The sequence below is a fragment of the Rhinoraja longicauda genome, chromosome 39, assembly GCF_053455715.1.
Source record: "Rhinoraja longicauda isolate Sanriku21f chromosome 39, sRhiLon1.1, whole genome shotgun sequence".
NCBI classification, from domain to species: Eukaryota; Metazoa; Chordata; class Chondrichthyes; order Rajiformes; family Arhynchobatidae; genus Rhinoraja; species Rhinoraja longicauda.
The window spans coordinates 1135692-1161298 of NC_135991.1; the positions used below are offsets into that span (position 1 = coordinate 1135692).

Genomic DNA, 25607 nt, shown 5'->3' on the forward strand with positions numbered 1-25607 from the left:
TGATCCACGCACCGCCACTGGCACACTTGTCATCTGCATTGCGAAGTCAATTAGAGCACCCAGCTAAGATACGGAATGATCTCTCGATTGGATCAGGTAACTGGTGCTGCGAGGGAAAGCATCCCTTTGCGCGGGAACCGACGGACAGCCAGAGTCAGAGGAGAGGATCCAACCCGGATCCCGAGAGCTGTGCGGGCCACGTATCTTTTCATTATCTGTCTGCTGATATGTCTTGTAATTTAATTTATTCTGTAAACTCAGTAGTAAATGTCACTCGGAAATCCATTCAGCTCTGGGTATTGTTCGTGAGCGCCAGATAACATCCTTCGTTCGTTCTTTCGCAGTTAACTTGGTGACGATTGTGATCCTGTCCCGGGGAAAGTGCGGTCTCTCCAAATGCATCACTCGCTACCTGGTGGCAATGTCAGCGGCCGACCTCATGGTCCTCATCATTGATGTCATAATAAGGTCCATTGTTGAGATGTATTTACCGCTGTCGTTCTTCACCATCACCCCCGTGTGCTCCATCAACTGGGCCCTGACCATCGCAGCCACAACAATCTCTGTTTGGTTTACCGTGGGTTTCACGTTTGATCGATTTGTGGCCATTTGTTGTCAGAAGCTGAAAATAAAATATTGCACCGTGCGAACGGCGAGTGTTGTTATCGGAACCGTCATTGCTCTGAGCTGTTTAATAGACGCACCGTGGTATTTTACATTCGAATCAGCATATATTACCGACAATAAACCCCGTGGGTGTGTCTGGACACAGGCTTTCTTAACCTCACCTTCATGGACTGCGTTTGAGTTCTTGTACTTTACGGTAACTCCTTGTCTCCCGTTCGTTTTGCTTTTGTTGGTCAATTCACTGACCGCCAGATACATTCTAGTCTCTGGTCGGGTCCGCAGATTGCTCCGGGGCCGCAACAGTGAACAGAATGGCAAGGATCCGGAGATGGAGAACCGGAGGAAATCCATCGTTTTACTCTTCAGCATATCGGGCAGTTTCATTGCGTTGTGGACCACAATGCTTGTTTATGTTGTGTCTGAGCGCGCTTTGGGCGCTGAGTACTTCGCGGACAGTCATCTTCCGAAAATTTCGTTTATGCTCCAGGTTCTGAGTACCTGCACCAACACATGTATTTATGTCCTGACCCAGAGAAAGTTCAGAGAGGAGCTGAAGAACATGGTTAAATACCCCGTGAATTTCATTGTGAAATTAATCATATCATTGAAACATTAGTATTCCCAGTCTAGTTATCAATATAGCAGAACATTGAACAGATGTACGCATGTTAAACCAACGTTTTCAGGAGGTATCCGGGGGTGCAAATTATGAAATTCAGTAGCTGCCATTTACAACCAATAAATCAGTATCTGCAACTCCTTTCTACACAATATAGTCTCAATGTTGTCCAAGTGCAGCAATACTGGATAAGCCTTGTGCACGAATCACACAGGAAACAGGTTGTTCATAGTGACCGGGAATAAACTATTCTGATCACTTCTGATAACTGTCTCCTTGTCGCTGGGTTTCTGATGGGTGGGTGGAATTGTGCTGGGGACCGGGTTCTCAAAGGGAATATAAAATGTTGGTCCCCTGGAACGTCTGAATACATGAGAATAATTCAAATATACATGGATGCTAACAGTGAGAATTTGTAAAGGACACGGGTGACACAACCTCATCGCTGCTGAGGTCTCCCTTCTCTCAGGGGAGATCGGCTCTCCCTCAGATGTAGGAAACACCGATTCCTCATTCCGCAACGTTCGGCGACGTTGAGATTGATCTATGTGGAGAATCTGTGATTCGTGAAATGATTTAAGTTTCCTCCCTTCGATACCGGCGAACAAACTGGCTCCGTGACTGGCGACAATGCCCCGAAGGCATTGAGCCACACCATCCCACCCACCCACCCACCCACCCCCGCGGGAGAGGGGATGGTGACGCAGGCCGCCTAAAATGTGAGATAGAAAAATGTCAAGATACCCTTGTAGTGTGTTTGACCTGTATTAACCTCCTGTTGTTGAATAAAATTGACATAAACAAAAAGAATGTTATGACTAATGAAATAATTGGTTCCCATGTAGTAGATAGAATATTTTCTTAAAGTTGTGTCTGACAAAAAACAAAAGTTGTTTACTGCACAGTATAACTGTCGGCTAATTCTACTGTGAAGTCAGAGAACTGGTGGCCAGTTTACTGCCGCCATCTCTCCACGATATTGTGCAATAAAGTCTCGAAGCAAACCTGCGAAGACTCTGCTTTGCATTGTCTTTTAATTTCCCTCTAAATTAATAACTTCCACAGAATTTGGCGTAGTCGGCAGGATCCCAATGGTAACGAGATTCGAACGAACACGTGGGAAATAAAAGGGAATGATAAAATGTCAGGTTAGGATTATTTAAAAGAGTAAACTCATACCTTCCCAATCGTGCCTGGGTGAGGTATTTGGTTTGGCCCGCATTCATTAATGCAGCTACACAAGTGTGTAATCCAGGCAAGATCCGGGTGCATGGGGGGTATCTGTGAGCTACTGCATCTAACCTGACCGAAAAGTATGTCACCGGTCGTTTGATATCGCTGCCTCCGCTTTCCCCCTGTCTTTCCTTTCCTCCTCTTCTTCAGATTCTGTTCCTGCACCTGCATCTTCATGGTCTGTTGCCCTGACTTCCCCCTGGCTTCCCCCGTTGGAAGTTTGGGGTATAAGGGAGCCACTAATGGGGCCTGCATTTCAATAATGGCATTGGCACTTACTGGTGGGGCATATGGAGGAGGTCTTCTCCATGTGGGACCCTCCTCATCATCACTAGCAAAGAGGGTCGTCATGCCAGACATCGGGTCTCCGGAGGATTTACTGGTACCAAGTTTGTTCTTAACTACTAATTGTTTTAGTTCTGAGCTCTTTTTATCAATTCTTCGAGCGCTCTCTTTTTTAGTTATTTTTCCTTGCTCCTCTGCCCACTGACTTTCTATCTGAAGCACCTTCCATTCTTTCATAGTTCCATCTTTATTTCTCAACTCAATCCCCATCTTACATGCATTATCCATCCAACTCCTCTCTCACATCTCCTCCCTCTTCTTTTCTGCCTCACTCTTCCATTCTTTCATTCTTTTTTTCCCATTTTTTTCCTGCATCTTTTCCCCAAATTGACATTTCTGCCTTTTTAACAGTTTCTACGTCCCATGTTCCTTCAACTGGCCCAGACTCATCACCTAAACGTTTGGTTAACTTATAATTTAATATTCCAGAATCTTTATTATAACACATGTGTTGCACGGGCGTTTCCCCGTCACTATTATCCAAATTATTCCTCATCTTAATTTATGACAAATCTTTTGAGTTTGCTATAGCCAAGTGCCGACTACTTTCCCAGTAGCAAAACTCTCTTAATTAACGTTAGGTCTTACATTCGTTATCTGTTTCTAAGGATCTCGGCTGAAACCAGGTCAAACTCTTGACGAGGGACCACAGTGTTCCCGGGAGCTTCTTTGGGAGGTCAGTCTCAAGAGGTCCGACTAGAGCTCAATTTTCTCCCCATCCAGTCCCGGTTACTCTGGAGCCTCTTACTCAGTCATCTGTTGTTGGTCCCAGCGAGATCCTGCCGACTACGCCAATGTTAAAGTCCGTTTCTTAAAACAGACAACAATATAAACAGTTAAAGGTAAACCAAGCAAAGCTTTAATTATCGTCAGACGGGAGTGGGGAGATCAGTGCTAAGGGTGTATGACCATACTTAGCACTCCCCTTGCTTCCACTCTCAGATACAGCAGTTTCGCAGCATTTTTATACAGAATTTGCAGAAGATTGTTTAACACAACATTTCTTTCAACTTAATAACAGATTGTTTCCTGCCCAATATTCTTATCACTCTACTGTCATAAAATGTTTCACACAAAGTCATTAGTCAAAGGTAAGGATCATTATTAAACCACAGAAGGTCATGTTCGCACAATTCCACAATCAGTCAGCAATTAACTACATCCCAATCTCAGCGGAAACATTGTTCTCATCATTTCAAGACGTCCTCCCCAAGCAAAAGGGGGATGTACTATCAGCGTGATGTACAAGATTTAGGAGTTATATCCCGCCAGGTGCAATATTGCAAACATCAGCTATTCAGAGTTCAGGCTTTTTATTCATTCTACCATTTTATTATGGTCAAGCATCTCATCATTCAAAGTTAATAGCCATTAACTCTTTCAAAGGAGAGGGGTGGAGGGAGAGTGGGGTGGGAGGAGGATGGGCAGTGAGGGGCGTAGGCAAGGTGGGAGGGAGGACATGTGGCTGAAGGGGAGGATGTTTTGGCAGGGGCCGCAAGGAGGATGGAGAGGAGATAGCAAGGGTTATGGGAGACGAGGGAGCGGGAAGGGTGGGGAGGGGACATGATAGGGGGAGGAAGGGCAGAGGGGATGGTGAGGGTTTAGGACATATGAGGCAGACACAGAGGGGGGTTGATATTTGAACTGTGGAGGGGGACATTAGCAGGAGGGAGACACGGAGGGGGTTGGAGCTGGGAGATGGAGCCGGGCCAGGGAGGTAAAGGGAATGCCGACAGCCCCAGAGGTAATCTGTCTCTAGATCTGTTCTGCAGCATCCTGTCTCAATGTACAAGACATTAGGGAGACCACACCCGCTGTGATATGTGCAGTTCCAGTCACCCTGCTACAGGAAGGGTGTTAGTAAACTGGAAAAGATGCAACATAGATCGATTGATTACCTGGATTGGATGGTTTGAGTGAGAAGGAGGAGCTGGATAGGCTGGGATTGATTTCCATGGAGCAAAGAAACTTAAGGGGATGACCTTATGCAGGTTTATAAATCATGTGAGCACAAATCGGGTGAAGGTCTGAAACTAGGGTTTATAGGTTCAGTGTGAGATGTCGCGTTTGTTTCAGGAAGCAGATAGAGCGAGAACAATGGGCTCTACATGTCAGAGACAGAGGCAAGGTCTGGTGAAAGGCCACAGGGAACATTTGAGCAACATACACAAGCAAGGCTGAGGTGAGAGAGTGAGCTGGGACTGGTAGATGGGTGTGTGTTTTGTCTTGCCTTACTCCTCATTATGATCGCACCTCCTCATTTATCTCTCTGAATTTAGTTCATCCATACATGGCTGATTAGACCCTCTGCCCAATAATCACCTCCCAAAGCACTCTACCCTTTTACACCATAACACGAAAGGGACAGAAGTGAGAGTGGGCCACTTGTCTCCTCAAACATGCCCCATAATTTAATGTGACCAGAGCCAATTTGCTCCACACCTCAACTCCTTTCCTGTGCCAAGTGCACATAGCTTTGAATTCCACGATCTTTGAAAAACTGATCTGTGACCTCTATCATCAACAATCTAACCTCCAGGGTAGAGAATTCCAGCGTCACCATGCTCTCCCTGAATGTGACTGGACAATTATGATGTAATTACCAGAATTTCCAAATTCACTTACAAATTTAACTACAATGTCATCCAGATTGTTAATGCGGATAACAAACAACAGTGGACACAACTTCTGACTTCTGAACGATTAGGAGAAGGGGAGATGCAACGTGACCTGGGTGTCGTGGTGCACCAGTCATTGAAAGCAAGCGTGCAGGTGCAGCAGCCAGTGAAGAAAGCGAATGGTATGTTGGCATTCATAGCAAGAGGATTTGAGTTTAGGACCAGGGAGGTTCTACTGCAGTTGTACGGGGCCTTGGTGAGACTGCACGTGGAGTATTGTGTGCAGTTTTGGTCTCCTAATCTGAGGAAAGACGTTCTTGCCGTAGAGGGAGTACAGAGAAGGTTCACTTGATTGATCCCTGGGATGGCGGGACTTTCATATGAAGAAAGACTGGATAGACTAGGCTTGCACTCGCTGGAATTTAGAAGACTGAGGGGGGATCTTATAGAAACATATAAAATTCTTAAGGGGTTGGAGAGGCTAGATGCGGGAAGATTGTTCCCGATGTTGGGGGAGTCCAGAACCAGGGGTCACAGCTTAAGGATAAGGGGGAAGTCTTTTAGGACCGAGATGAGAAAACATTTCTTCACAAAGAGAGTGGTGAGTCTGTGGAATTATCTGCCACAGAAGATAGTTGAGGCCAGTTCATTGGCTATATTTAAGAGGGAGTTAGATGTGGCCCTTTTTGCTAAAGGGATCAGGGGGTATGGAGAGAAGGCAGGTACGGGATACTGAGCTGGATGATCAGCCATGATCATATTGAATGGCCGTGCAGACTCGAAGGGCCGAATGGCCTACTCCTGCAACTATTTTCTATGTTTCTGTTGCAATAAATCCCAATGTACTGCTTACCTACCTGATGTTTGTCACACCTTCATGTCGACTGTCAGGTGTCTCATGCACAAGAACATCTCGATCTGTCTGCATTCCACCATTTTCAATTTCCACTGCCTTTTCATACTTCACACAAGTGCGTGACCTCACATTGCTCTTCATTAAGTTCCATTCACCAGGTTCAAACCCATTCTCTTGATCTGTGTCTGTCTATGATGCCTTATCTTGTGGGGAGTGCAGCTGGGTAAGGGAGGAGAGGGGATGGGGGCTGGTGGCACAGTGAGCAGAGATGGTGAAGCAGAGGACAGACGTGTAAGAGAGGCATCATCTGCAGGATAATTTCCTCCAACACCAGCAGTGAGCTAATGTTGGCCCTCTGTTGTGTACTGGGATTTTATATAGGGAATGGATTGGATAATAAACATCCAGAGAATAGATACATCGCTCCCCAGGATGGCTCACTATTAATGTTGAACACTGAGCTTTCAGTGTGTTGTAAAGTACGCAATGTTAGGAATGATATTTATTTAGAGAGGAACAAAATTGCGTGATTGCAGCAAGCAGGGATGGGCACATTGCATGGCTGTGATTTTAGCCTCAATTGGACATTCCTGTGTGGTAACATTTAATGTCTGCACATTTAATGTCTTTTATTTTTTATTTTTTTTATTTTTAATAGGTGCAGGAGGAGGCCATTCGACCCTTCGAGCCTGTACGCACTGCCATTCAATGTGATCATGGCTGATCATTCGCAATCCGTACCCCGTTCCTGCCTTCTCCCCATAACCCCTGACTTCGCTGTCCTTAAGAGCTCTATCCAGCTCTCTCTTGAAGCATTCACAGAATTGGCCTCCACTGCCTTCTGAGGCAGAGAATTCCACAGATTCACAACTCTCTGACTGAAAATGCTTTTCCTCATCTCAGTTCTAAATGGCCTACCCCTTATTCTTAAACTGTGGCCCCTTGTTCTGGACTCCCCCAACATTGGGAACATGTTTCCTGCCTCTAAAGTGTCCAACCCCTTAATAATCTTATACGTTTCGATAAGATCTCCTCTCATTCTTCTAAATTCCAGTGTATACAAGCCTAGTCGCTCCAGTCTTTCAACATATGATAGTCCCGCCATTCCGGGAATTAACCTAGTAAACCTAATCTGCACGCCCTCAATAGCAGGAATATCCTTCCTCAGCTGGCATAGAGTTGAACAGCATGGAAACATGCACTTTGGCCCAACACGTTTGTGGTTTGCCCATGTCCCTGAGCAAGTGTTCCTCCAAGTGTTGGAGCAACACAACCGGACAGATAGCATCTGTTGAGGGAATGTACAGATGATGTTCTGAGTCTGACGAGGGGGCCTGACCTGAAACGTTGCCTGTCCATTCCCTCCACAGATGCTGCTTGACCTGCTGAGCTCTTCCAGCACTTGGAGCTTTGCTCAAAATTGCAGAATATGCAGTTTGTTGTGTCTCACGACATCTTTATTGTCCAAGTGCCTCTTCAAATTTATTTGATACATGATAATTGTACGTGCCTCAACCACTTGCTCTGGCTGCTCATTCCATATACTCACAATGCTCTGCAAAATGTGTCCCTCCTTAAACCTATGACCTTTATCCTGAGAAAGAGGTTGTGACTATACTGCTTACTTAGGAAAAAATACTGCAGATGCTGGTTTCAATCGAACGTAGATACAAAATACTGGAGTAACTCAGCGGGTCAGGTAGCGACCCGAAACGCACCCATTCCTTTTCTCCCAAGATGCTGCCTGACCCGCTGAGTTACTCCAGCATTTTGTGTCGACATACAGCTTACTTACATTCCTCATGATTTTATAAACCTCCATATAGACACTGCTCAGGTTTTACCTTTGCTCCAGGGAAGATAGAACATTTTCTATTTTTTTAGAACGGAGATGAGGAAAATCCTTTTTTAGAACGGAAATGAGGAAAAACTTTTTCAGTCAGAGAGTTGTGAATCTGTGGAATTCTCTGCCTCAGAGGGCAGTGGAGGCCAATTCTCTGAATGCATTCAAGAGAGAGCTAGATAGAGCTCTTAATGATAGTGGAGTCAGGGGGTATGGGGAGAAGGCAGGAACAGGGTACTGATTGAGAATGATCAGCCATGATCACATTGAATGGCGGTGCTGGCTCGAAGGGCCGAATGGCCTACTCCTGCACCTATTGTCTATTTTCTAGCCTTGGCAGTTTTGCAGCTGCTGAGGCCCCATGTGCTGTCTGCTCATCATCGTTCTCGAGCAATATGTATGTTCCTTTTCCAGTCCTCTCTGCTACTGTCGTCCCACCGCACAGCTGAGTGTCCAGAGCTGCCACGTTACAGGAGGTTGATGTGGAATGTAAAACATATCATGGAGCTGCTGGGCAGAACGATGTGTTTCTGTGCAGAGACATAAATAATTCATCTTCCCTTCTGTGGCCATTGCAGGTCAAACGGAATCACATGTCCTGGTCAATTCAGCCCTCATTATCCTGGCAAAATGAGAGTAAGATTCAGGAACTACAATTACTGGAATCTTGATCAAAATGCTGGAGTAATACAACGGCTCAGGCAGTGTTTGCAGAAGGAATGGAAAGCGGTTTGGGTTGGGACCCTTCATAAGACTGAAGAAAGTGTGAACAAGCAGCTTCATTCAATATCAGGAGCGCAGGTAACATTGGTGAACGGAAGGTTGCAATCTGAGCAAAATTCGACACAAAGAATCAAGGGAGCAGTTGGTGAAATGGGGACTGGAATATGAGGGAACAGGAGAGAACGACGAGTGGGTGGACAGACTGAGAAACAGAGTATCCTTGGAGGCTTGAGTGAATAACTGATGATCCATGTTTTCCAGTTTGTGCCATCAGCATGCAGAGCTGGGAAAATCAGGTTGGTAATGGACCCCAGGAAAGAGTTTGTAGAGTGCCTCCGAGATGGACTCTTAGAACAGCTTGTACTGGAGCCTACCAGGGAGAAGGCAATTCTGGATTTAGTGTTGTGTAATGAACCTGATCTGACAAGGGAACTCAAGGTAAAAGAGCCATTAGGAGGCAGTGATCATAATATGATAAGACTGAAGACAGTCTGAAGAAGGGTCTCGACATGAAACGTCACCCATTCCTTCTCTCCTGAGATGCTGCCTGACCTGCTGAGTTACTCCAGCATTTTGTGAATAAATACCTTCGATTTGTACCAGCATCTGCAGTTATTTTCTTATAATATGATAAGTTTTAATCCACAAATTGAGAGGGAGAAGGGAAAATCGGAAGTGTCAGTATTACAGTACAGCAAAGGGGATTACAGAGGCACGAGGCAGGAGCTGGCCAGATTTGACTGGAAGGAGGCCCTCGCAGGGAAAACGGTGGAAAAGCAATGGCAGGTATTCCTGGGAATAATGCAGAAGTTGCAGGATCAATTCATCCCAAAGAGGAGGAAAGATTCTAAGGGGAGTAAGAGGCATCCGTGGCTGACAAGGGAAGTCAAGGACAGCACAAAAATAAAAGATAAAAAATATAACGTAGCAAAGAAGAGTGGGAAGCCAGAGGATTGGGACTCTTTTAAAGAGCAACAGAAGATGACTAAAAAGGCAATACGGGGAGAAAAGATGAGGTACGAGGGTAAGCTAGCCAATAATATAAAGGAGGATAGTAAAAGCTTTTTTAGGTATGTAAAGAGGGAAAAAATAGTCAAGGCAAATGTGGGTCACTTGAAGACAAGCAGGGGAATTTATTATGGGGAACAAGGAAACGGCAGACGAGTTGAACCGGTACTTTGGATCTGTCTTCACTAAGGAAGATACAAACAATCTCCCAGATGGTCTAGTGGCCAGAGATCATAGGCTGGCAGTGGAACTGAAGGAAATTCACATTAGCCAGGAAATGGTGTTGGGTAGACTGATGGGACTGAAGGCTGATAAATCCCCAGGGCTGATGGTCTGCATCCCAAGGTTCTTAAGGAGGTGGCTCTAGAAATTGTGGATGCATTGGTGATCATTTTCCAATGTTCTATAGATTCAGGATCAGTTCATGTGGATTGGAAGGTAGCTAATGTTATCCCACTTTTTAAGAAAGGAGGGAGAGAGAAAGCGAGAAATTTTAGTTAGTCTGACATCAATGGTGAGGAAGATGCTGGAGCCAATTATAAAAGACAAAATTGCGGAGCATTTGGATAGCAGTAACAAGATCGTTCCGAGTCAGCAAGGATTTACAAAGGGGCAATGATGCTTGACTAATCTTCTGGAACTTTTTTGAGGATGTAACTAGGAAAATTGACAGGGGAGAGCCGGTGGATGTGGTGTACCTCGACTTTCAGAAAGCCTTTGACAAGGTCCCACATAGGAGATTAGTGGGCAAAATTAGAGCACATGGTATTGGAGGTAGGGTACTGACATGGACAGAAAATTGGTTGACACACAGAAAGCAAAGAGTGGGAAATGAGTCCCTTTCAGAATGGCAGGCAGTGACTAGTGGGGTACCGCAAGGCTCGGTGCTGGGACCGCAGCTATTTACAATATACATTAATGACTTGGATGAAGGGATTAAAAATACCATTAGCAAATTTGCAGAAGGTACGAAGCTGGGTGGTAGTGTGAACTGTGAGGAAGATGCTATGAGGTTGCAGGATGACTTCAACATGTTGTGTGCGTGGGCGGATGCATGGCAGATGCAGTTTAATGTGGATAAGTGTGAGGTTATCCACTTTGGTGATAAGAATAGGAAGGCAGATTATTATCTGAATAGTGTCAAGTTAGGAAAAGGGGACGTACAACGAGATCTGGGTGTCCTAGTACATCAGTCACTGAAAGGAAGTATGCAGGTACAGCAGGCAGTGAAGAAAGCCAATGGAATGTTGGCCTTCATAACAAGAGGAGTTGAGTATAGGAGCAAAGAGGTCCTTCTGCAGTTGTACAGGGCCCTAGTGAGACCGCACCTGGAGTACTTTGTGCAGTTTCTAAATTTGAGGAAGGATATTCTTGCTATTGAGGGCGTGCAGCGTAGGTTTACTAGGTTAATTCCCGGAATGGCAGGACTGTCATATGCTGAAAGACTAGAGCGACTTGGCTTGTATACACTGGAATTTAGGATAAGAGGCGATCTTATCGAATGTATAATGTATATTGTAAGATTATTAAGGGGTTGGACACGTTAGAGGCAGGAAACATGGTCGCAATATTGGGGGAGTCCCGAACCAGGGGCCACAGTTTAAGAATAATGGGTAGGCCATTTAAAACGGAGAGGAGGAAAACCTTTTTCAGTCAGAATTGTAAATATGTGGAATTCTCTGCCTCAGAAGGCAGTGGAGGCCAATTCTCTGAATGCATTCAAGAGAAAGCTTGATAGAGCTCTTAAGGATAGCGGTGTCGGGGGGTATGGGGAGAAGGCAGGAACGGGGTACTGATTGAGAATGATCAGCCATGATCACATTGAATGGCGGTGCTGATTCGAAGGTCCGATTGGCCTCCTCCTGCACCTATTGTCTATTGTCTTATTCCACTATTTCCTCTGTGTTGAGCTCAGTCATGATGTTCTCATGCTGATTTTCGGGGAAAATAGACAGCTTATCCATTCCATCCCTTTAAACACTTTTAAAATCCCAACATAATTTTCAAGTCTTGGCAACGAGGAAACATGAGAATTTATGGACAAGGAGAGTGGCAGAGTGGTGGGGATAGAAGGAGGGAACGGACAGATAGAGGAAGTTTTCAGAGGAGTTTGACTGGAGGGTTTCTGTATACCAAATTCAAATCTGCCATCATAACATTTCCAATGGAAACTCTGCAGATTAATTTGCATCCATTCCCACAATCCTGCTTTGTAACAAGAAACACCTGGATGGAAAACAAAGTACTTTTCATATCAGGCACAGGTAACATTCTGTGAAAGGTCACAGATGCAAATTAAGCCAAAGATGCAAATGAAGCCACAAATGAAACAAGGACTAAAGGAGAGTTGGTGGAGTGGGGGGAGATGGAGGCAAAGAGAGTTTTCAATACAGTTTGAAATATTGGACTGTGCGGGAAGGAACTGTAGATGCTGGTTTAAACGGAAGATTTTTTATTTATTTTTTAATTTCAAAAAATACTTTATTCAAGTAATAAATATTTACAAAACATTTTCTTTTCAACAACCCCATCCGACATTTCCGGAAGTTACACGTTCAATACAGGTATTAATTTCCAAATATACACAAAAAGCTGGAGTAAATCATTGGGACAGGCAGCATCTCTGGGGAAAAGGAATGGGTGACATTTTATGTCGATCCTTCTTTAGACGGGTCCCGCTGAGTTACTCCAGCTGTTTGTGTCCATCTTTGAATTATTGGACTGAGTGGCCTGTTTCCATGCAGTATCTTAATAATTCACTCTCGCATATGTGGACATTGCAGTTCCAATGGAAATGCGCCACTGTTCAATTCTACCCTGTTCTGTTATCATATTTATAATGGCAGTTCAATGAGAATAAGGCATCTTCCACTTCAGGGGCCCACATAACTGGCCAAATGTCACAGTGGCAAACTGAGCAAAAGTTGGAAATGTGGATCGAGAGAGGGATTGTCCAATGGAGAGTGAGGGGAGAAGGTATGAAAGAGACAATAGTTGGAGAGACACAGAGTGAGAGAGACAAACTAATGAATGGATGGGCATGAGAAGGAGATGTTTGAGTTGCAGATGGTGTTCGGGGGCAGTGAAGGGAGAGAAATGGAAAGTTTATTACAGTTTGAAAGCAAAGGCAGAATTTTACCCATCATCATTTCCCTATTGTACCAATCTCATTGAACCGTGGCGCATTTCCATTGGAATTCTCTGCCTCAGAAGTGGAATTCTCTGCCTCAGAAGTGGAATTCTCTGCCTCAGAAGGCAGTGGAGGCCAATTCTCTGGATGCATTCAAGAGAGAGCTAGATAGAGCTCTTAAGGATAGCGGAGTCAGGGGGTACGGGGAGAAGGTAGGAACGGGGTACTGATTGAGAATGATCAGCCATGATCACATTGAATGGCGGTGCTGGCTCGAAGGGCCGAATGGCCTCCTCCTGCACCTATTGTCTATTGTCTATTGTCTATTGCACCAATCTCATTCACCTATTACTGCTGATCCTGGTCATTAAATTCATAACCTGGTTTTAAATGCCTTCCATGGCCTTGCCCCTTCTTATCACATATGCCCCACCATTACCTTCAGTGGTTGTCTCTCTCAGCCACTCTAATTCTGACCTGTTATCCACAAATTTAACAGCTTCACAATTAATGTATTTGTCTTCAGCTGCCCAGGCCCTGTGTGCCGTTAGCCCATTACTGATCCCGAGCCCAGTGACCAATGTCTGGCACAGCGATTGTCCTGTGGAAGTTTCTATCCAATGCTCTATGTACATTACATGTCCACTGGCGCGGTTCTTGTTTGATAAAGTATTCAAAGGAAGGTTGGATAACTAAATGTGGGGACTGCAACAGAAGCTCAGTGTGCTGGGATTAGATGAAGAAGGGTGGGAGGAGCTGGTGTCATTTTTAAGCATGGAATTGGTGGTGTTGGTTGGATTGGAGGATTCTGTGGTGGGCAGTTCGATTATAATTGTCCATTACAATTATAGAAGATGCATTGCATTGCCCGTGGTGTTATATGGATGTGTCCAGTAGATATTCTTCAACATCCTCTGTCCATTTAAGATCCAATAGTCAGAGCCCTCTGTCCAATGATGCTTCTTAGTATTGTGTATGTTTTAGGAAGCTCACTGACTGAGAACAATGGACTCTCCATGTCTGAGGCAGAGAAAACAGCTGATGAAAAATCACAGGAGCATTCATCAACGGATGGAAACAAACGCTGAGGTGAGAGAGGGAGCCCGGACTGGGAGAGTCATAGAGTCATACAGTGTGCAACAAGCCTTTCAGCCCAACATGCCCACACCGACCCACATGCCCCATCTACATGAGTCCCATCTGCCTGAGTTTAGCCCTTATCCCTCTAAACCTAGTTTACACTCCTGGGCCCTGTCATTTACATTGTTACACTCCTGGGCCCTGTCATTTACAGTGTTACTTACACCTCTGGGATCTGTCACTTACAGTGTTACTTACACTCCTGGGCCCTGTCATTTACAGTGTTACTTACACCCCTGGGCCCTGTCATTTACAGTGTTACTTACACCCCTGGGCCCTGTCATTTACAGTGTTACTTACACTCCTGGGCCCTGTCATTTACAGTGTTACTTACACCACTGGGCCCTGTCATTTACAGTGTTACTTACACCCCTGGGCCCTGTCATTTACAGTGTTACATACACTCCTGGGCCCTGTCATTTACAGTGTTACTTACACCCCTGGGCCCTGTCATTTACAGTGTACACTCCTGGGCCCTGTCATTTACAGTGTTACTTACACTCCTGGGCCCTATCATTTACACTATTACACCCCTGGGCCCTGTCATTTACAGTGTACACTCCTGGGCCCTGTCATTTACAGTGTACACTCCTGGGCCCTGTCATTTACAGTGTTACACTCCTGGGCCCTGTCATTTACAGTGTTACTTACACTCTTGGGCCCTGTCATTTACAGTGTTACTTACACTCCTGGGCCCTGTCATTTACAGTGTTACTTACACTCCTGGGCCCTGTCATTTACAGTGTTACTTACACTCCTGGGCCCTGTCATTTACAGTGTTGCACTCCTGGGCCCTGTCATTTACAGTGTTACTTACACCCCTGGGCCCTGTCATTTACAGTGTTACTTACACCCCTGGGCCCTGTCATTTACAGTGTTGCACTCCTGGGCCCTGTCATTTACAGTGTTACTTACACTCCTGGGCCCTGTCATTTACAGTGTTACTTACACCACTCCTTGACCCTGTCATTTAGTGTTATTTACTCTCATGGGCCCTGTCACTTACAGTGTAACTAACTCTAAACGTTTCTTGTCCATATACCTTTACAAATGTCTTTTACATGTTGTTATCGTACCTACCTCCAGTATCTCCTCTGGCCACTGATTCCAAATATCACTGAGTGAAAATGTTGCCTTTCAGGTTCCTATTAAATCTTTCTCTTCTCACTTTAAACATGTTCTCTGGTTCTTCATGCCTCTACTCTGGGTACAAGACTGTGCATTCACCCTAGCTTGCCCCCTGATGGTTTTATACATCTCTATACGTTCACCCCTCAGCCTCCCGCATTTCATGGAATAAAGTTCTAGTCTAGCCAACCTTTCCTTGTAGCTCATGCCCTCAAATCCTGGCAACATTCTCATAAATCTTCTCTGCTCTCTTTTCAGCTTTGCACCACTTTCAGGGAACCTGGGGGGACAAATACATAATTTCTTGAATATGATACTTTGGGTAGACAAAGTGGTGAAGAAGGCATAAGGCGTCATTGCCTTTGTTGGACAGGACATTGAGTCAAGGGTTAGGACATCTCGTTACATCTGGATAGAACATTGGTGAGATCACACCTTGAGTATCATGTGCATTTCAGGTCACCATGCTATTGGAAGTATGTGATTGAGATAGAGAGGCTGCAGAAGGATGTTGCCGGGACAGGAGTGCTCAAGTTGTGAGGAGAGCCTGGATGCGTGAGGGCTGTTTCTTTTCTGGAGTAAATGAGGCTGAGGGGTGACCTTACCGAGGTTTATTAAATCACGAGGGGCATCGATAAGATTGATGGTTGCATTCATTTTACTAAGACAGAGGTTGGAGGTCTCTGTAGGCTGACTCAAGCCATGGGTTTAATGTTTGCTTGGATTATGGGCTATTACCTACAAAGAGAGGGTAGCTGATAGAAGTATATAAAGTTACGAGAGGATTAGAGGGATAATTATGGCCAGGCAGAGGCAAACGGGAGTTGGGCCAAAGAGCCTGTTTGCATGCCGTAGTTATGCTTCAGCTGCCAATGTCCTGTTTACTGTCTGTTCTGGGACCGGAGCACAGACACCAATACCCGATGCGACATGTTTTAGTACAACAGGAATGACCCTGCCAGTTTCCTTTTGCAGCCCTCTCTGTTCACTGTAGATCCACCACACAGCTCAATGCTGCCATGTGGGATGATGCTGGAATGGACGATAAATCCGATAAAATTCTCTGCAATTTCATCTCTGTTTCAGTTCCCATATACACAGCTCAGTGTCACCTACTGATGTGGCATGGATTATTCTGTGGCTACTTCATCTCTAGCCTGCTCTGTCCATTACATTTCCAATACACAGTCCACTGGCAGCTTTTATCCTACGACTACTCCCTCTGTTAATACTTATGTCCATTTCTGTTCCAGTATGGCCCTCTGTGTAACAATGGTCAGCTGGTATTTAGGCAGGATTTATACAGGACCTACAGTGCATTTCCTCTCTAATACATTTGTCTGTTACAATTGCAGTCCCCTGCTCAGTGCTGACCCTTCATTTATCCGCGGTTGTTAGAGGAAGTTGATTGGAAACAATGGACTCTTCATTCCACAGATCCAGATTAGGTGTTGGTTTGTCTGCTTTGCATGTTTTCCCCAAACCCACATCGGCTGCATTGTTATCCAGCCCTGCAGTTATTCACTCGTGAAGCGGATGTGGAAGGTAGTCGGTGAGCTGTCCCTGAGTCTGTCAACACTCACGGTAGAGTCCCCAGGACTGAGGAGGTTGCAGGTGGTCTCATCTCCCTCCATCCCAGGCAGCAGCACCTCTGCAGAATCAGGTAAGAAGACATCACCACTTGATCAATCTCAGAATCTTACCTCATGTTAATTGATAGCAATTGATTTTCCTGTACAACGCTGAGAGGGAGATCTCACGTTTGTCTGTAGATCTCCCAGTCAGGGAGTCATGTGTTTCACCCACTATTAATTACTGTCCCACTTCACAGCTTGCACAAGACCCTTGTACCTCATTTCTCTCTGATTTTAATTCCGTGCTTTCATTTGCAGAATGTCACCTGGTGAAATGAGGGTTCTGCTACTGTTCCTGGGTTCTCTGAGTGAGTAATTTCCAACAGGGGTAGACTGTGTGTTGTGTACGGCAAGAAGAATTGGGATTTATATATTGTATGTAGATGTTCAATATCAATGTATCTATTCAGTTCAAATGGGCCGTGACCAATGAAAATTTGACACAGAATATTAGAACAGGGATTAAAAAGAGAAGAGACAGCAAGTTTGAAAAGGCAGCAATATTGATGTGAAGGAGCATGCAACTTTGTTTTCCACTTATTCAGCTGATGCAACTTCTCCGCCAATCTCTCTATTCTGTATAAGTGTGATGGGCTGTTTAAATTAAAGATTCTACAAAACTGATATCGCTATCAGCTCCATTATTGCACATTATTTCAGTTTCACCACCTCAACATCACAGCTGATACCATTGCCCTCTTCTGTGAAAGACCAGTGCAAAGGGTGGCATGGTAGTGCAGCGGTAGAATTGCTGCCTTACAGCGCTAGATACCCGGTTCGAACCTGACTCTGGCTGCTGTCTGCATGGAATTTGTCCGTTCTCCCCGTGACCTGCGTGGGTTTTCTACGGGTGCTTTGGTTTCCTCCCACACGCCAAACATGTCGAGGTTTGTCGGCTAAATGGCTTGGTATAATTGTAAATTGTCCCTAATGTGTAGGATAGTGTTCGTGTGCAGGGATCGCTGGTCAGGTATGGACTCGGTGAGCCAAAGGGTGTGTTTCAGCGCGGTATCTCTAAACTAAACTAAAAAAGAGGTTTGTTTAGAACTGGACACTGCCTCCAAATACAGGCTGTTGTCTGGTCAGCGACACAGCTCTCTATTTTCTTTCCATTTTTTCATTCTCCATACTTTACACAACATCTCAAGTACTTTTGTTGCTTATATGTCAGTGTTCTTCACCCATGTGTCTTCCTGGTCGACCTTGTAAACCTAAAATCCTCTGCACCTCCTCTCCGTATCTACTTTTTCGGCTCTTGGTATCTATCCTAAATCTCCTATTTTTGCTTTGGCCAACCCCATGCTTTCCTCGAGATCTGTGTGCCTCTTGGATTAGAGTCTCCAATTCTTTAATGGGAACATATTTGTTCCAAGTCTTCACTCTGTTCTCCATGATTGACTCCCCCTGCTTTGTATTGCCCACAAGCTGCTGTTGTAAATTGAGTGGTGATAACCTTTTGACCAGAATTGCAATGTTAAGGACCAGAGAGCATAGTTTTAAGTTGACACGGGCAAAATTTAAAGAAGATATGCAGGGCAAGTATTTATTTACACAGAGGCTGGTGGGTATGTGGAATGCACTGCAGTGGAGGCAGATATGATAGTGGTGTTTAAGAAGCGTTTAGATGCACATGGGTAGGCAAGTAATGGAGGCATATAGGTCATGTGCAGACAGAGGAGATTAGCCTTACTTGGCAATACGTTTGAAAGACATTGTGGGCTGAAGGGCCTGTTTCCGTGCTGTACTGTTTTATGTTCTATATTTCCTCCTCAGTGTACTCTGAGAATACTTCTACATCTCTCCCCTTCCATGCACTGGTTCCCAGTTGGTGAAAATGCTGTTGAAATTCCCAATCATCAATGCCTGGGCATCTTTGTATTTTAGGTCTGCTATGAAACCTGTATCTGGCAAAGTTCAGCAGCTTCTCCACCCAACACTAAGGCATGACCACTGCCATAAGCCCACATCTAACTGTGGCCCCAGTTCATTGTCTTTATTTCCAGAGGTGCACAGTACAGGAACAGGCTCCACCCACCTTGTCCACGCCGATCAAGTGGGTATAGTGGCCTAGTCCCATTTGCCTGCATTTGGCCCAAAGCCCTCTAAGCTCTTCCTACTCGTATATCTGTCTACATGTCTTTTAAGGGCCTTTTTTTGTTTCCCCTTCCATAGCTTCCTCTGGCAGCTCATTCCAGATACTGACTACCCTCTGACTGAAAAGGTTGTCTCTGAGTCCCTCTTAAATATCTCCCATCTCAGCTTAAGACAACGGTATTGTCGGGGAAGAAATAGTGAGGGCTAATAACTTCATCTTTCGTATGTCAACTACAACAATCAAAAGTGGCAATTGGTGCATCACAGAACCGTAGTTGAAGCTTTGCTGCAAATTTGCCAGTTCTGTAGAACTACCCAGGGTGGACGACGAGGTTATAAAGCAGCTCCCACCCCCGCTAATAACTAGTGAATAGGGATGTGGATTGTGCGAATGTTGTGTTCAGGAACCGCAGCCAAAGCCTAAAATTAGATAAATGGAATACCGCAGTGACGACACCAATGTTTCAGGGAATGTATTGATTACTAGACCAAGTGGACCCGTTGGGCCCAAACCTCTCCTGCATTGGTGCAGCACCCCCCTTCCCCCAACCCCCTTCCCTCTTCCCCTCCCTATTCCCCTCCCTCTCCCCCCTTCCCCCCTCCCCCTTCCCCCACCCCCTCCTCCCCCTCCCTCCTCCCCCCTCTCCCCCCTCTTCCCCTCTCCCCCCTCTTCCCCCCTCCCCCCGCTCCCCCCTCTTCCCCCTCTCCCCCTCTCCCCCCCTCTCCCCCTCTTCCCCCCTCTTCCCCACCTCTCCCCCTCTCCACCCCTCTTCCACCCTCCCCCCCTCTTCCCCCTCTTCCCCCCCTCTTCCCCCCCTCTCCCCCTATTTCTCCCCTCTCCGCCCTCTACCCCCCTCTCCCCCCTCTTCCCCCCTCTTCCAAAACCTCTCCCCCTCTCCACCCCCTCTTCCCCCCTTCCCGCCTCCCCCCTCTTCCCCCCTCTTCCCCCCCCTCTTCCCCCCTCTCCCCCCTCTCCCCCTATTTCACCCCTCTCCGCCCTCTCCCCCCATCTCCCCCCTCTCTCCCCATCTCCCCCATTCCCCCCTCCACCCCTCCCCCCTGCATTGGTGCAGCACCCCCCTTCCCCCAACCCCCCTCCCTCTTCCCCTCCCTATTCCCCTCCCTCTCCCCCCTTCCCCCCTCCCCCTTCCCCCACCCCCTCCTCCCCCTCCCTCCCTCCTCCCCCCTCTCCCCCCTCTTCCCCTCTCCCCCCTCTTCCCCCCTCCCCCCGCTCCCCCCTCTTCCCCCTCTCCCCCCCTCTTCCCCCCTCTCCCCCTCCCGCCTCCCACCTCTTCCCCCCTCTTCCCCCCTCTTTCCCCTCCTCTTTCCCCCCTCTCCCCCTCTCCCCCTCTCCCCCTCTCCCCCCCTCTTCCCCACCTCTCCCCCTCTCCACCCCTCTTCCACCCTCCCCCCCTCTTCCCCCTCTTCCCCCCCTCTTCCCCCCCTCTCCCCCTATTTCTCCCCTCTCCGCCCTCTACCCCCCTCTCCCCCCTCTTCCAAAACCTCTCCCCCTCTCCACCCCCTCTTCCCCCCTTCCCGCCTCCCCCCTCTTCCCCCCTCTTCCCCCCCTCTTCCCCCCTCTCCCCCTATTTCACCCCTCTCCGCCCTCTCCCCCATCTCCCCCTCTCCCCCCTCTCTCCCCATCTCCCCCATTCCCCCCTCCACCCCTCCCCCCTCCACCCCACCCCCCTCCCCCCTCTGCCCCCTTCCCCCCTCTTCCCCCCTCTTCCCCCTCTCCCCCCTCTCCCCCCTCTTCCCCCCTCTTCCCCCTCTTCCCCCCTCTTCCCCCTCTTCCCCCCTCTTCCCCCCTCTTCCCCCCGTCTTCCCCCTCTCCCCCCCTCTTCCCCCCCTCTTCCCCCCTCTTTCCCCCCCTCTTCCCCCCTCTTTCCCCCCTCTTTCTTCCCCCCTTCCCCCCCTTCCCCCCTTTCCCCCCCTTTCCCCTCTCCCTCCTCCACCTCGGGAGGAGAGGGGGGAGGGAGAGGGGGGATGAGAGGGATGCTGCACCAATGCAGGAGAGGTTTCAGCCCAACGGGTCCACAGGGGAAGAAATAGTGAGGGCTAATAACTTCATCTTTCGTATGTCAACTACAACAATCAAAAGTGGCAATTGGTGCATCACAGAACCGTAGTTGAAGCTTTGCTGCAAATTTGCCAGTTCTGTAGAACTACCCAGGGTGGACGACGAGGTTATAAAACAGCTCCCACCCCCGCTAATAACTAGTGAATAGGGATGTGGATTGTGCGAATGTGGTGTTCGGGAACCGCAGCCAAAGCCTAAAATTAGATAAATGGAATACCGCAGTGACGACACCAATGTTTCAGGGAATGTATTGATTACTAGACCAAGTGGACCCGTTGGGCCCAAATCTCTCCTGCATTGGTGCAGCACCCCCTTCCCCCAACCCCCCTCCCTCTTCCCCCTCCCCCCTTCCCCCAGCCCCTCCTCCCCCCTCCCTCTTCCCCCCCTCCCCCCTCTTCCCCCTCTCCCCCCCCCTCTTCCCCCTCTTCCCCCCCTCTTCCCCCCCTCTTTCCCCTCCTCTTTCCCCCCTCTCCCCCCTCTCCCTCTCCCCCTCTCCCCCCTCTTCCCCCCCTCTTCCCCACCTCTCCCCCTCTCCACCCCCTCTTCCCCCCTTCCCCCTCTTCCCCCCTCTTCCCCCCTCTTCCCCCCTCTCCCCCCTCTCCCCCTATTTCTCCCCTCTCCGCCCTCTACCCCCCTTCCCCCCTCTTCCAAAACCTCTCCCCCTCTCCACCCCCTCTCCCCCTCCCCCCTCTCCCCCCTCTTCCCCCCCTCTCCCCCTATTTCACCCCTCTCCGCCCTCTCCCCCCCTCTCCCCCCTCTCCCCCCTCTCCCCATCTCCCCCCTTCCCCCTCCACCCCTCCCCACTCCACCCCTCCCCCCTCCCCCTTCTTCCCCCTTCCCCCCTCTTCCCCCCTCTTCCCCCCTCTCCCCCCTCTCCCCCTCTTCCCCCCTCTTCCCCCTCTTCCCCCTCTTCCCCCCTCTTCCCCCCTCTTCCCCCCGTCTTCCCCCCCTCCCCCTCTTCCCCCTCTTCCCCCCTCTTCCCCCTCTTCCCCCCCTCTTCCCCCCTCTTCCCCCCTCTTTCCCCCCTCTTTCTTCCCCCCCTTCCCCCCCTTTCCCCTCCCCCTCCTCCACCTCGGGAGGAGAGGGAGGAGGGAGAGGGGGGATGAGAGGGATGCTACACCAATGCAGGAGAGGTTTCAGCCCAACGGGTCCACTTGGTCTAGTATATATTGACGATTTAGACAAAGGAATTAAATGTAACATCTCCAAGTTTGTGGATGACACAAAGCTGGGTGGCAGTGTGAGCTGTGAGGAGGATGCTATGAGGCTGCAGGTTGAATTGGATGGGTTGGGTGAGTGGGCAGATGCAGTATAATGTGGATAAATGAGAGGTTATCCGCTTTGGTGGTAAGAACAAGAAGGCACAGTATTATCTGAATGTTGTCAGATTAGGAAGGGGGGGGGGGAACTAGACCTGGATGTTCTTGTACACCAGTCACTGAAAGTAAGCATGCAGGTACAGCAGGCAGTGAAGAAAGCAACTGGCATGTTGGCCTTCATAGCAAGAGGATTTGAGATTAGGAGCAAGGAGGTCCTACTGCAGTTGCACTGGGCTCTGGTGAGACCACACATGGAATATTGTGTGCAGTTTTGGTCTCCTAATTTGAGGAAGGTCATTCTTACTACAGAGGGAGTACAGCTTAAGTTCACCAGGTTAATTCCCGTGTTGGCGGGACTGACATATAATGAAAGAATGGGTTGACTGGGCTTATATTCACTGGAATTTAGAAGGCTGAGAGGGGATCTTGTAGAAACATATAAAATTCTTAAAGGATTGGACAAACTAGATACAGGAAAAATGTTCCACATTTTGGGGTTTCCAGAACCAGGGGTCATAGTTTAAGAATAAGGGTAGGCCACTTAGGACTCAGATAAGGAAACTCTTTTTCACCCAGATAGTTGTGAATGTGCGGAATTATCTGCGATAGAAGGCAGTGGTGGTCAATTCACTGGATGTTTTCAAGAGAGTGTTAGATTTAGCTCTTAAGGCTAACGGAATCAAGGTGCCCAGAACGGAACACAATACTCTAAATGTGGCCTCACCTATGTCATCTATAACTGCAACAAAACCTCCCAAACTCTAAATACTCTGATGAAAGCCAATGTGCCAAACGCCTTTTTCACCGCCCTATCTACCTGTGCCTGCACCTTCATGGAACCATAGACCTGCACTCCTAGATCCCTTTGTTCCACAACACTCCCTAGAGCCCCACCATTCACCCTGTAGGTCCAGCTCATGTTAGATTTCTCAAAATGCCACACCTCACATTGCTCTGTATTAATTCCTTCGCTCACCTGGCAAACCGATCAAGGTCCAGCTGAAATTTTTGACATCTATCTTCACAATCTGCAATACCGCCCACTTTTGTATCATCTGCAATATTGCCATGAAAGTTCTCTTCCAAATAATTGATTCAAATGACAAACAGTAATGGGCCCAGCACCGATCCTTTAAGCACACCACAAGTCACAGGCCTCCAGTCTGAGAAAGAACCTTTCACCAGCAACTCTTTGCTTCCTTCTATGAAGCCAATTTTCCATCCATTCAGCTTTCTATCCTTGGATCCCATGTGATCTAAACTTCCAGACCAGGTTACCACGTGGAACCTTGTCAAATGCTCTGCTGAAGTTCACAGATACAACATCTACAACTTTGCCCTCATCATCCTTTTTGGTCATTCAGATTTGTGAGATATGATCTCCCACATACAAAACCTTGCTGACTCTCGTGAATCAGCCCTTGTCTATCTGAATGCATACATATCCTATCACTCAGAAATACTCACTATTAACTTAACAGAAGTGTTAAGATCACTGGCCTATAGTTTCCAGCCTTTTCCCTGCAGCCTTTCGTGAATGGAGGTACAATGTTTGCCACTGTCCAGTCTTCCAGCACCTCTCCTGTATTTAATGATGACTCATAAATTTCACTCAGGGCTTCCACAATTTCCTCTCTGGCTTCCCACAGTGTTCTCAGGTATATCTGATCCGGCCCGGGATATTTGTCTACCTTGATACCGTTAGGGCCATAAGCATCTATTTGACAGTAAATTGCTCTCAATTTACTTCCATTGACTGCCGTCCTCCTGTCTTTCGCCTCCGTAAAAACAGAAGAGAAATACTCATTGAGGACCTTAGCCATCTGTGTCTCCACACAGAATTGACCGCTTTAATTCCAGAGGGGTTCTACTCTCTCCAGTTACACTTTTTTGTGTTGTGTATTTATAAAATCTCTTTGGATTGTCCTTAATGCTATCTGCAAGAGATATCTCCTGGCCCCTTTTTGCCCTTCTGATATCCTTTTTAAATTTTCTCCTTAGTTCTTAAAACTCCTCCAGGGATGCACTTGATCCCAGCTGCCTATACATGTCCCATGCCTCCTTCTTAATCTTGACCAAAGCCTCAATTTCCCTCATACACCAAGTTTCCTTATGTTTGCCTGCCTTGCCCTTCACTATAACAGGGACGTGCATGTCCTGAGCTCTTGTCCGCACACTAAAAAACATCACACTTTCCTGACGTTCCTTTTCCTGCAAACAATCTTATTCGATCAACTTGATCCTCTCTCAGACCCTCAAATATGGCTTCACCACAATTTAGGATTTCAATTCATGATAAGGCCTCTCGGTTTAGAATGATCTCCCCTGGGGAAAAAAGACTGAGTGTTGTCCGTGTCCCTCATGTTCTTGTGCACCTCAATAAGGTCACTCCTCAGTCACCAATGCTTCAAAGAAAAAAGTCCCAACCTATCCAACCTCTCCCGATAACTCAGTCCTCAAGCCCAAGTAACATTCTGCGTTGTGTTGAGTTTAGATTATTGTCATGTGTACCGAAGTACAGTGAAAAGCTTTTGTTATGTGTTAAATAATCAACGGAAAGACAATGCATGATTACAATTGGACCATCCACAGTTTACAGATACATGATAGAGGGAATAACGTGAATAACATTTAGTGCAAGATATAGCCAGTAAGGCCCAAGGGCTTCCAGTGTGGTAGATAGTAGTTCAGGACTATTCTCTTGTTGTGGTCGAATGGTTCACTTGCCTGATAACAGCTGGGATGAAACTGTCCCTGAATCTGGAGGTGTGCGTTTTCACATTTATCTACCTTTTGTCTGATAGGAGAGGGGAGAAGAGGAAGAGGGTGCAACTCATCCTTGATTTAAAAGAGGGAGTGGCCAGGGTGCGACTTGTCCTTGATTCAAGTTCATAAGTGATAGAGCAGAATGAAGCCATCCGGCCCATCAGGTTTACTCTGCCATTCAATCATGGCTGAACGATCTTTCCCTCTGAACTACATTTTGCTGCCTTCTCCCCATAGCCCCCGACACTCGTACTAATCAAGAATCCATCTATCTATCTCTGCCTTAAAAATATCCTGGTGAATCTCTACTGCATTAAACTAATATCAATTAATACTTGCCAAAGGAACATTTTGTTTCTGCCCCAGTCCCTGTTTCGTCCACCCAGCAGACCCATGTATCTCCCTTCTGTTTGTTCACACAACCATTATTGCCCCTGTCCCTTC

General features: G+C 47.2%; 1 protein-coding gene across 7 annotated transcripts in view; it reads left to right on the forward strand.

Annotated features, from left to right (window-relative positions):
• LOC144611043 (uncharacterized) overlaps window positions 1–25607 on the forward strand; it is a 79213-nt gene that overhangs the window by 13286 nt on the left and 40320 nt on the right. Inside the window, exons 2-4 of one of the 7 annotated variants that reach the window (XM_078430127.1) lie at window positions 13987–14091; window positions 16780–16933; window positions 17163–17212. The exons of 4 other annotated variants lie outside the window; for them this stretch is intronic. In XM_078430127.1, the coding sequence (XP_078286253.1) occupies window positions 17164–17212 (49 nt within the window). In that variant the 5' untranslated portion in view covers window positions 13987–14091; window positions 16780–16933; window position 17163. The remainder of the gene's footprint in view (window positions 1–13986; window positions 14092–16779; window positions 16934–17162; window positions 17213–25607) is intronic. 2 more of the 7 variants (XM_078430128.1, XM_078430129.1) reach the window with 2 other exon arrangements.